The sequence below is a fragment of the Desmodus rotundus genome, chromosome 5 (genome assembly GCF_022682495.2).
Source record: "Desmodus rotundus isolate HL8 chromosome 5, HLdesRot8A.1, whole genome shotgun sequence".
In the NCBI taxonomy this organism is placed as follows: domain Eukaryota; kingdom Metazoa; phylum Chordata; class Mammalia; order Chiroptera; family Phyllostomidae; genus Desmodus; species Desmodus rotundus.
Window position 1 is genome coordinate 89,468,097 of NC_071391.1, and position 13,199 is coordinate 89,481,295.

General features: G+C 38.1%; 1 protein-coding gene across 6 annotated transcripts in view; it reads left to right on the forward strand.

The window, feature by feature from the left end:
• KMT2A (lysine methyltransferase 2A) overlaps positions 1–13,199 on the forward strand; it is a 98,118-nt gene that overhangs the window by 77,839 nt on the left and 7,080 nt on the right. For all 6 annotated transcript variants that reach the window (XM_053924694.1, XM_053924700.1, XM_053924697.1 and 3 more), the window contains one exon: positions 1,175–1,249. In XM_053924694.1, the coding sequence (XP_053780669.1) occupies positions 1,175–1,249 (75 nt within the window). The remainder of the gene's footprint in view (positions 1–1,174; positions 1,250–13,199) is intronic.

A 13,199-nucleotide genomic window follows, 5' to 3' on the forward strand; every position in this document is an offset into this window, starting at 1 on the left:
AGGTAGAGTAGTGGCAGGTGGGAAAATGATATTTAAATCCCTGTCACACAGTAGTGAAAGAGAAAACTGGGAAGGTGGATTGGACACAGGTTTTGTAGGGCCTTCAGTGCTGAACCATGAGGGCTTTGAAAATTTGGGAGAGTGGAATAAAAGCTTAATGTGGTAGCTTCATATGAGATAGACTTGGACACACTCGAAGACAAGAGGTCACTAATGAGAGGTGCTTCGGTAGAAATGTCTGGTAATGAAACCCCTTTCCAGTAGGAAAAGAAAGGAAGGAAGAACAGACACACTTAATGACTGCTTGGATGTGGAGAGTAGAGGAGTCAAAGATGGCTCTGAAGATTCAGGCCTGGGTCACTAAGAAAAAAACATGTGTTAGGAAAACTATTTTGAGATATGAAATCCACATATGGGTTACTTACCACCACTTCATGCTTCTCTGACAGTGAGAGATCACAGAATCTTAGGTTAGAGCTGGAAGGGATTATAAAGTTTTTCTAGTTACACCCCTTAATTTTAAGGAACTAAGAAGTTAGGATCTCCCCACAGTCTTGGTTAAATTATTAATGCTAGTATTGTATTGGTTAGGGATACAGGGAATAGAATTAATACCAAATGTTTAGGTTTGGGATCCAGATTACAATTCAAGGGATGTGAATGCTTTGGGGATTCGGGGTCATTTTCAAAAGGTATGACTTCTTACTGCTCTGTGTCCTTTCTTAAAGAAAGAAACACTTCTGGGTAGTTACCTTTCCAGCTTCTTTCTTATGCACTGAAATGATTTAAACGAGACCAAAAAAAAGCCTGTTCTTGCAGGGTGTGTTTTCATGCTTTAGGGATTCTAAGCATAAAGCTTATCATATCACTGGTATTAAGAGATGTTTGCTTTAAACAAAATATAACCAGAGACATTGAAGTTGAGAACAATCTAACAATAGCCAGAGGGGAGGGAGGAAGGGACAGTGGGGAGAAGGGTTTTCAGGAACTACTATAAAGGACACATGGACAAAACCAAAGGGGAAGGTGGAAGCAGGGGAGGGAGATGGGTTTGGCTGGGGTGGGGTAGAGGGGTGGGGAGAAAATGCAGACAACTGTAATTGAACAACAATAAAATAATTTTAAAAATTAAAAAATAAAGAGATATTTGCTTTAATATTTCATTTTCTCACAGATGCCTGGAAGTCATTGACAGATAAAGTCCAGGAAGCTCGATCAAATGCCCGCCTAAAGCAGCTGTCATTTGCAGGTAATTTCTATAGAGTGATAAATTTACTCCTGTCTCAGAATGGTAACTTGTTGGTCTAAGAGTTGATTCTACCAAAAAAAAAAAAAAAATCAACATTCTTTTTTTTAAATAATTTTTTACAGCTTTATTGTGATATAATCCTTATACAGTTCACCCATTTAAAGAATACAATTCAGTGGCTTTTAGTGTATTCACAAAGTTGTGCATTCCAGGACATGTGTATTATCACTAAAAGAAACCTGTACTCATTAGCAGTCATTCCTCAGCCCAGCCCCTGGCAACCACTGATCTGCTTCCTGTGTCTTTGGATTTGCCTGGACATTTCATAGAAATGGAATCAGACAACATGTGGCCTTTTGTGACTGCCTTCTTTCATTTAATATGATGCTTTCAAGATTTCTCTCTTCTGTAACATTGCATCAGTATTCCATTCCTTTGTTTTTTTAACAAAGAGTTTTGTTTTATTTTGGTAAAATGCACATGAAATTTACCACCTTAACCATTTTTAGGTGTACAGTTCATTGGTGTTAAATACATTCACATTGTTGTGCAACTATCATCACACATACATACCCATTAAACAGTACTCTCCATTCTTTTCCTCATCCTGGCTCCTGGCAGCCACCATTCTACTTTTTGTCGATGAGGGTTTGACTAATCTAAGTACCTCATATAATCATACAGTATGTGACTGGCTTATTTTGCTCTGTACAGTGTCCTCAAGGTCCATTATGTTGCAGCATTTCTTTTTAAGACTGAATAATATTTAACTATGTATATTCTACATTTTACATGTCCATCAGTCATCGATGGACACTTTCGCTGCTTCTGTGTTTTAGCCACTGCAAATAATTCTACTATGAACATGGGTATACAAATATCTCTGAGAACTTGCTTTCAGTTCTTTTGGGGGTATATATACCTAAATGTGGGATTGCTGGGTCATATGATAGTTCAACTTTTTAAAAATATATTTTGTTGATTATGCTATTACAGTTGTCCCATTTTCCCCCTCTGTATTCCCCTCCGCCTTGCACCCCCCTCCCACCTGCATTCCCCCTCTCCCCACTTAGTTCATGTCCATGGGTCGTACATATAAGTCCTTGGGTTCTCCATTTCCCATACTATTCTTAACCTCCCCCTATTTTGTAGCTATTATTTATGCTTCGTATTCCGTGTACCTTTCCCCCATTTTCTCCCCCATCCCCTCCCCACTGATAACCCTCCATGTGATCTCTATTTCTATGAATCTCTTCTGTTTGAGTTGGTTGCTTTGTTTTTGTTTTTGTTTTTGCTTTTTTTTTAGGTTCAGTTGTCGATAATTGTGTTTGTTGCCATTTTATGGATTGTATTTTTTATCTTTTTTCTTAGATAAATCCCTTTAACATTTCATATAATAAAGGCTTAGTGATTATGAACTCCTTTAACTTGATCATACCTGGGAAGCACTTTTATCTGCCCTTCCATTCTAAATGATAGCTTTGCTGGATAGAGTAATCTTGGATGGAGGTCCTTGCCTTTCATGACTTGGAATACTTCTTTCCAGCCCCTTCTTGCCTGTAAGGTCTCTTTTGAGAAATCAGCTGGCAGTCTTATAGGCACTCCTTTGCAGGTAGCTGTCCTTTTCTCTTGCTGCTTTTAAGATTCTCTCCTTATCTTTAATCTTGGCTAATATAATTATGATGTGCTTTGCTGTGTTCCTCCTTGGGTCCAACTTCTTTTGGACTCTCTGAGCTTCCTAGACTTCCTGGAAGTCTATTTCCTTTGCCAGATTAGGGAAGTTCTCCTTCACTATGTTTTCAAGTAAGTTTTCAGTTTCTTGCTCTCCCTCTTCTCTTCCTAGAACCCCTATGATTCAGATGTGAGAACGTTTAAAGTTGTCCTGGAGGTTCCCAGCCTTTCCTCAGTCATATTTTTGAATTCTTGTTTCTTCATTCTGTTCTGGTTGAATGTTTCTTTCTTCCTTCTGGTCCAAACTACTGATTTGAGTCCCCGTTTCCTTTCCTTCACTGTTGGTTCCCTGCACATTTTCCTTTATTTTATTTTGCATAGCCTTTGCAGTCTTTCCTCTGTTTGCCACCATAATCAACCATTTCTGTGAGCATTGTAATTACCAGTGTTTTGAACTGTGTATCTGATAGGTTGGCTGTGTCTTCATTGCTTAGTTGTGTTTTTTCTGGAGCTTTGATCTGTTCCTTTGTTTGGGCCTTTTCTTTTCTTTCTTTTTTGTCTTAGAATGCCTGTTATGTAGTAAGAGACGGAGCCTTAGGTGTTCACCAGGGCAGGGCAACCCAGGTTGCTGCGTTTTGGCGCTGTATGTGGGGGAGGAATCCAAGAGGGAACAGTGCAGCTTGCTGGGCTTTCAGCCAGCTTTCAGTCACTTCCTCTGCTACCCACAAGCAAATGGGGCCCTTCTGGTGCTGATTCCCAGGTGGGTGAGTTTGTGTATGTTCTAGGACCCTCAGGGTCTTTCCAGCAAACTCTCCTGTGAGGCTGGGAGTTTCACCCGCTGCCACCTCAACCCCCATAGGTTTTTCTGGTCAGAGGTTTTGAGGCTTTATTTCCCTGTGCTGGAGCCCTGGGTTGTGCAGTCTTTCTTGCCCCCCAGTTGTTCCTCCCAGTTTATCTGCACACAAATGTGGGACCACCCAGTTGGCCAGTCGCTGCCTCATCCAGTCTGGTCCTCCGGCCTCCAGTCCTCTCCACCCAGCTGCCCTACTCTGCGCCCCCTACTGGTCTGGATGAATGTTTCTTCTTTAACTCCTTGGTTGTCAGACTTCCATACTGTTCAATTTTCTGGCAGTTTTGGTTGTTTTTTGTTTTTAATTTTTTTGTTGTCCTTCTTTTGGTTGTGCAAGGAGGCACAGTGTATCTGCCTATGGCTTCATCTTGGCCAGAAGTTGATAGTTCTATTTTTAAGTTTCTGAGGAACCGTCATACTGTTTGCCACGGCAGCTGTACCATTTTACATTCCCATGACAGCGCACAACGATTTCAGTTTCTTCTTGTTCTCGCCAACACTTGTTTTCTATTTGATAGCAGTTATCCTTACTAGTTATAAGGAGAAATCTCATGGTTTTTGATTTACATTTCTAATGGTTCATGACGTTGAGCATTTTCTCATATGTTTATTGGTCATTTGTATATCTTCTTTGGAGAAATGTCTATTGAAGTGCTTTACCTATTTTTTAATTGGGTTGTTTTTTCTTTCCATTGTTGAATTTTAGAAGTTCTGTCTACAGGGTGGGGCAAAAGTACGTTTATAGTTGTGAGTATGCTAGACAGTTTATTCTTGTATTATTATTTATTACTTACTGTAGTATTTGTAGTATTTTTCATATGAACAACTGTAAACCTACTTTTTTCCCACCCTGAATATTCTGAGGATAGTGTCTCCTATGTTTTTTGCAGATTGGTGAGGGAGATATTTTGGGAGCAAGATAATAAGGTTTATAGGTCCTGCTCTGACCAACTGTGATTGTCATTTGATGAACTACAATTAAATTTGTACGTGTTACTCTGAACTGGTTATTAATAATGTGTAAAATTCTACTCCTAGAGGAAACCAGCTTTTTTTTTTTTAATATCCTCACCAGAGGATGAGTATATTGACTTTAGAGAAAGAGGAAGGGAAAGAAAGAGAGAGGGGAACACGGGAGAGAAAGAGAGAGAGAAACATTGATTGGTTACCTCCCATACACACCCTGACCAGAGATTGAACCCACAACCTTTTGGTGTACAGGACAGTTCTCCAACCAACTGAGCACCTGGCTGTGGTGAAAACCAGCATTTTGACTCAGTATTCTCAACCTCAAATTGAATAGTGTAGCCCTTTATCCATGTCTTTTACTGTAATATGCAGTGGTGTGGTAAGAAACTATGAGCTTTTAGGGCAAATACAAAGAGTTCAAGTGCTATCTCCACCCTGCTGCTGTCAATATTACATTGGATTCAGATAAGTAACTTCTCTGAGTCTTGATCTCCTTCAAAATTTGTGAGAATTAATTAAAATAATGAATCTGACATTATCGGCAGCTATTTATTTAATATGCCTAATGTGCCCAGTTAAGACCTTTATCCTCACTGAAGGGATTTGAAGCAGAATTCAGAGGAATTATTGAATACCAACATTTTTAATAATATCTTTTGATGCACAAAATTTTTTAACTGTTTTCTTCTGTTACCTAGGCCTTTAATGTCATATGTAAGAAATCACTGCCAAATCCAGTGTTATGAAGATTGTTTTCTTACGTTTTCTTTTAAGAGTTGTATAGTGTTAGGTCTTATACTTAGGTTCTTGGAATGTTTTAAGTTAATTTCTACATATGGTATTAGGTAAGGTTCCAGCTTCACTCTTTTGCATATGGATATCCAGTTTTCCTGGCACCTCTTTTTAAGAGACTATCCTTTCCTCATTGAATGGTCTTGGCACCTTGGCAAAAATCATTTGACCAAATATGTGAGGGTTTATTACTGGGCCCTCTATTCTATTCTATACATCTACATATCTGTCTTTATGACAGTACAATACTGTTTTGATTACTGTAGCTTTGTTTCCAGTTTTTTTTTCTTTTTATTGAATTTATTGGGGTTGACGCTAGTTACCAAAATTATACAGGTTTCAGGTGAACAACACAGAATGTTGTCACTTTTGAAATCAGGAAATATGCATCCTCCAGTTTTATTCATTTTTCAAGATTGTTTTAGCTATTCAGGGTCCCTTGAGATTTTTCTTAAATTTTTTAATTTATTTATTTTTAGAGAGAGTGGAAGGAAGGGAGAAAGAGGGGGAGAGAAACATTGATTTGTGGTTGCCTCTTGTGTGCCCCCATGCTGGGGACCTGGCCCACGACCCAGGCATGTGCCCTAGACTGGGGATTGATTTGCAGACAGGCACTCAATCTACTGAGCCAAACCAGCCACAGCAGGGTCTCGTGAGATTTAATGTGAATTTCAGGATGGGTTTTTCTATTTCTACAGAAAACGTCATTGGGATTTTGATAGGGATTGCCCTGAATCTGTCGATCACTTTGGATGCCCTTGACATCTTGACAATATTAAGCCTTCTGATCCATGAACATGGAATGTGTTTCAGTTTACTTGTGTCTTTTTAAAAATTTATTTCAGCAATGTTTTGTAGTTTTTTAAAAAATATTTATCCATTTCTAGAAAGGGGGGAAGGGAAGGGAGAAAGAGAGGGAGAGAAACATCAATCAGTTGCCTCTCACACATCCCCATCCGGGGACCTGGCCTGCAACCCAGGCATGTGCCTCAACTGAAAATTGAACCGGCAACCCTTCTCTTTGCAGGCCAGCATTCAAAGCCACTGAGCCACACCAGCCAGGGCTGTTTCGTAGTTTTTATTTTACAAGTCTCTTACCTCCTTAAGTTAAATCTTAAGTTTTTTCACTTTGTGGTACTATTATGAATGGAATTGTTTTTGAAATTTTTTTTCAGATTGCTCATTATTCATATGGAGAAATGCAACTGATTTTTGTGTGTTGACTTTATATCATTCTACTTTACTGAATTTATTTACTTGTCCTAATAGTAATTTTGTGGAATCCTTAGGATCTTCTACATATAAGAGAACATCTGCAAACAGATAGTCTTGCTTCTTCCTTTCTAATTTGGGTGCCTTTTTTTTTTTTAAGATTTTATTTATTTATTTTTAGAGAGAGGGGAAGGGAGGGAGAAAGAGAGGGAGAGAAACATCAATGTGTGGTTGCCTCTCACGTGTCCCCTACTGGGGATCTGGCCTGCAACCCAGGCATGTACCCTGACTGGGAATCAAACTGGCGACCCCTTTGTTTGCAGGCCCGTGCTCAATCCACTGAGCCACACCAGCCAGGACTGGGTGCCTTTTATTTATTTATTTTTTTACCTAATTACTCTCACTAGAACTCCCAGTACTATATTGAATACAAGCGGTGAGAGTAGACATTCTTGCTTTTATTCATGATCTTAGAGGAAAAGCTTTCAGTCTTTCACCACTGAGTCTGATATTTGCTGTGGGTTTTCATATATGGTTTGTATTAGTATTTCATTCCTTTATGTTGCCAAATAACATTCCATTATGTGATATCCCATGTATATTGTATTCATCAAACTGGGTTTTTCTACCTTCTGACTATGATGAATAATGTTACCATGAGTATTCATACACAGGTTTTTGTGTAGGTATGTTTTTATTTCTTTTGGGTATGTACCTAGAATTGGAATTGCTGGGTTATGTGGTAACTCTATGTTTAATTTTTTAAGGAACTTCCAAATTGTTTTTTTCAAACTAGCTAGATCGTTTTATATTTCCACCAACAATGTACAGTGGTTCCAGTGTCCACATCCTTGCCGGTACTTAAAATTGTCTGTCTTTTTTTAGTATAGACATCTTACTGAGTGTGAAATGGTATCGCATTGTGGTTTTGTTATACCTTTATTTTTATTTTAGAAAAAGGTCTTTTTTTAATAACCATAATTTTGTAAATTGTGAGTACATTATCTTCATGAAAAATCTCCTAGCTCTCAATAAGGAACATTACTCTTTTAATGCAAATTTTGCCTGTTTCTGTACACACCACTTAACAATAAAGAGTAGAGTCAACCTTCTCAGTATTCTCAAATTTCTAAATGCCTGACTGAAATTTTTTACTTTCCCAAGTGCATGGATTAGATTAATGTACATACAGCCACAGAGACTCATCAAATACCTTCTTCTTAGTTTCTCAAAGCTATTAGACTACGAATTAAATTTAGACAGTGTAAAAATATTAATACAGCTTTTTCCAGTGAACATTAAAGATTTTAATCCATTGACTCTGTATTTTTCCATATCTATCTAACTCTAACCTCTTTTCATACTGATAATAGAAAGGGAAGTGAATGCATACTTAGAGGAATATAACCTTTATAATGTTTTTGTTTTAAAAAGGGAGGGAAAATATATGAAGTGTACATTAGAAAATATTAATATTTGTTTAAGTGGCAGGTACACATGTAGCTATTGTAACAGCCTGTGTACTTTTCTGTATTTTAAAGTATTACCCCCAACAAAATACAAATGGCTAATAACAATGAAAATATACTCAACCTCACTCATAATTTTAAATGTGCATATTAAAATATGATTAACTGTTTTCACCTTGATTTTAAAAGATTCAGAATTTGGAGGTGATACAGAGAAAGATGGAAGAGATGGGCTCTCCTGTACATTACTAATACAATTTTTTAAAGAAGCGGTTAAGTGGTAGCAATTAAAATTTTTAAGTCACATGCCCTTCCATTCAACAGTTCCACTTCTAGGAAATAATCCTATATATCATCTCAACTGAGTCATAAAAATGTATAAGGATATTCATTCCAACATGTGGTAGCAAAAAAAACTGGAAGCAACCCAAATACTTCTCAATAGGGGAATTTAAAAAGAAGTCAAAGTAAATTAATTTGAAAAGGCAAGTAAACTCTGACTGGTGTGGCTCAGTGGATTGGGTGTCATCTTGCAACTGAAAGATCACTAGTTTGATTCCCAGTCAGGGCACTTGCTTGAGTTGCAGGCCAGGTCCTTGGTTGGGGGCGTGCAAGAAGCAACTATTTGATATTTATCTCCCTCTCTTCCTCCCCTCCTATGCTTCTCTCTAAAAATAAATAAATAAAATCTTTTTTAAAAATGAAAGAAAAGGCAAGTTATAACTGTATGTATCTAGAGTGTCCATGTTTCCCTTTAGATACTTGTGTGTGTGTGTGTGTGTGTGTGTGTGTGAAGCCTTCAAGGAGTAAGACCTGGGAACTTAGAATAGGTAACCTTTACTTCTCTGTACTATTTCACTTTATTTCTCTCAATAGGTGTTATTTTTATGAATTTCTTTAAAACTTAGTTAATTTAAATATATTCTGTTTTTAAAAGAACAGATGACAGATACTTTTTTCCCCTCAGTTATTATGCCTTTATTTCGTGACAAATTTCTGTGGCTTTACTTTTAATACAATTTAAGTAGAAGTAGTGAAAGCAGACATATTTAGATGATCTTATGTTATATTCTCTTACTATGTACATATGGTACTTTACAGAAATTGATTTTGGGGTTTTTTGGATAAACACCATTTAGTCATAGTGCTTTATGTGTTGCTGGATTTGGTTTGCTAAAATTTTGTTGAGGGTTTTTGTGTACGGTATATGTTCCCATGGGACATTAGTCTATAGTTTGTTTTTTTTTTTTTAGATTTTATTTATTTACTTTTAGAGACAAGGGAAAGGAGGGAGAAAGCGAGGGAGAGAAATATCAGTGTGTGATTGCCTCTCATGCACCCCCTACTGGGGACCTGGTGTGCAACCCAGGCATGTGCCCTGACTGGTAATCAAACCGGCAACCCTCTGGTTCGCAGGCCTACACTCAATCCACTGAGCCACACCAGCTAGGGCTATAGTTTTCTTTTCTTGTGGTGTCTTTGTCTTCATAATTCGTTTCCTATGTCTGCTGTAAAAAGTCATTACAAACTTGGTGGCTTATTCTCTCACATTTCTGGAGGCCAGGCATCCGAAATCAGTTTCACTGGGCAGAAGCTAAGGTGTTGGCAGAGGCACTAGGGGAGAATCCATTTTGTTGCCTTTTCCAACTTCTAGAGATGAATTCTTTGGCTTTTGGCCCCTTTCTCCATCTTCAAAACCAGCACTGTACCATCTTCAAATTACATGATCTTCTGTTTTCTACTCTTTTGAAAGTCAGGATTCTCCTGGGTTTTCAGCCTCTGTCCCTCTCATTCTTCGGCTTGTTTAGTCATTCTCATGTTTTCACATTACACACCAATGATTCAACCCATTCCTCCTGCTGTCCCCCATACCTCAGGGTCAGAAAATTCCAGTAAATCTTGATGTCCTTCCTTTCCCTCATCATTCACAACCAGTTGGTCGCTGCTATTGGTTCTACGCCAAAATATAAGTCATATTTCCTTTTTTTCCTCAGGTATAACCTTCATTATCTCTAACCTGTAATATCAAAAAGCCTTATAACTGGTCTCTGAATCTCCATGTAGTGAGTCATCAGTGTCATTAGAGGTACCTCAAAAGCTTCTTATTGTTGCCAGTAATTGTTGAATAAGTTTTCAGTCCTTAAATAATTGTTATTAGTAAATATTCACTTGAACACCTGTAATGTGCCTGATACCATGTTAAACACTAAGGGGAATAATGGCTGAGTAGAAGCAGACTAAGCCCTACTTTCCTGAGGCTTCCAGTCTATGAATACTTTTCACGACAAGGTCTCCTATTCACCCTGCCTTCTCTGTTCAGTCCTAGCTCTCACCACTTTTCTCAACGCACAAGATTCCTTGTTCTGTAGTCATACTACATTATTTACTGTTACAGATCCACCAGTATGTCTTAAAGTGTGGTCTATAGACATGAATCACAACCTCTGGCCTTGGAGGTGAAAAGCTGAATTTTTAACATGTACCCCAAGTGATTCTTGTTATTCACATGCCGTGTGCTTTCACATTAGCATACCATGGTTCGTGCAGCTCCCTCTACCGGGAGTGTCCTACTTACCTCCATCTTCTGTCTCCCTGCACCCCAAACTCCCTTTTTTGCTTTCCTGTTAATTCTTCAAGACCCTGCTCAAAGTCACCTGTTTTCTGTAGCTTTTCTTGACCATTCTTCTCTATACCTACTGCCTTATCACTAAGGATGCTTTTGGCCTCAAGTTACAGAAACCCCAACTCTTAGACTGATTTAAATAGGAAGATAATTTATTGTCCTACATAACAGAACATCCAGAGGTAAGACACATACCAGGATTGATTGATATGGGAGTTTGCAGTGTCCTAAATACCTAGATTCTTTCCTTCTTTCTACTTTGTTCTCCATAGTAAAGCTTCATTTTCAGGCTGATAGCACACAACTGCACAATCCAGGTTCCCAGGTTCACAGTCAGTCACGGCAAGCATGGACAATGTTAGCAAGCAGTGGACTTCTCATATCTCACAGATCAGAACTTGGAACCATGTCCGTTCCGAAGCTAGTCCCTGCCCAAGGGTTGGCTTAGACTAATCATCTGAAGTAGAATGGGTGCTGAGGGTTAACCACAATGATCATTCTGTTCCCCAATCCAAAATTTGTCTATTATTCTCCATCTCTAGAGCTATCACCTTGTCCTCATGACTTTATATTCTAGTAGAAGCTACTAGAACACTAAAGAAGATAAAATGAGGTGTTGAAATAGAGTGACACAAAGGTGGGTAGCTGGGAGCAGGGAACCTCTTCTAGAGTGGTCAGGAAACAAGTCTCAACAAGAGGTGACATTAAAGCTTGAGACCTGAGTGATGAGGGTAAGCCAGTCATGAATAGGTAGAGTAAAAGCCCTCAATGCGGAAGAAACAGCAGATGAAAAACCCTGAAGTGGGAATACCTTTGTGTTTATTGTGTCTTCCATGAAACGAAAGCTCTGTGAATACAAGTACCTTGCCTGCCTTGTTCACTTCTGTGTTCCTAAGGTTCTGTCTGTCACAGTAGAGGGTTGGAAAGAATGTGTGGGGTATAGTAAGTGCTCAGTAAATATTTGTTGAATAAATGAATCTGCCCACAACAAAATAGATTGTTCCCTCTTATGAGTGCCTCCAGTACTTCATACTCAAGTTATATTTGGATACTTTCACATGGTGTGGTTTCTATTCACATCTCTCCTCCTGCAAGTCCTTGAGAACAAGGGCCATGCAGGATCCGTCTTTGTTTTCCCATTATTGACACGGTACCTAGTCTCATAGTGAGCCCTCCTGTGAATGTATAGCTGAACACTCAGCCTAAGTGTTAAAATGAACTTCTTGTGGTAATATACTTAAGTGTGTTTTTCAATGTCTTTTTCTACCTGGGAATCCACAGCAACCGAAAACTCCTAGAAAAAAGTTCTTGGGGAATACTAGTGTTGTATTAAAAACAAAAGTTTGCCATTGTCTTATATGGTTTGAGCTCTTATATTGTATACTTGTGTTATATACTTAGGTTGAGTTCTAATCGGAACAGTTGAATTCGTACCAATGTTCTTTATGTGGAGCTTAAAGAACATTGTCATTGAAACCAAATTATCTTCCTTTGAAATTCTCTGATAGATACTATACATATAATAATAACTGTCACCTCTTCTAAAAAAAAAACAAAACCCTAAGACATAGAAGCATTTTAAAATATGAAAAAACAACCAACCACAATAACAAATTAAAAGCAAGATAGGGTCCTGTCACCCAGAAGTAACTGTTGTTAACATTTAAACATGGATGTCCTTGTGGACATAGCGTGTGGTTCCCAAGTCATACTGAATATGGTTCATAACGCAAACTGTGTCTGTTGAAATTGCATAGGTGATCCCAGCAGTTACGCTTACGAGCTACGTGTCTTGTCTACAACACACACCATTGTTTTGGCATCTACTAATAAAACTAAAAACAACATTTGTAAATGAAATAATGTGGTTTACTTAATAAAAAATATAAAGACCATTAGCTATTGGTTCCTTTCACAAAGAGTGGCTGTTGTTACTGTGCCCCATCCCTTTAATGAGAGAAGCACAGCCTTTTACATTCAGTTTCTATTGATTATAGGTTTTATAGGTTTTTATAAAATAAAATAATAAGAAATCCTCATTAATGGCATGGGACTGGTAAGTAAAACAAAGCAGCTAGTGGGGAATTATACAGTCCAAGGTTCAGATTTTGTCACACTAGCTCTGTGACCTTGGGTGTGTTTAAATTCTCTGGGCCTAGGTTTACTTACCTGAAGTTGAAGTTAGTAATTCCTGCCTTGTATGGTCATTAGGACCATAAAAGGAAATAAGGCATATGGCATTTTTGTGCACATACACAATGTAGAAAATAGTCCACAATTTGGTAGCTTGCTTTTTTCACCTTTATCTGTCAGAAGTATTTCCATATTGATCACTCTGTATCCACATTATTTTAATGGCCATCT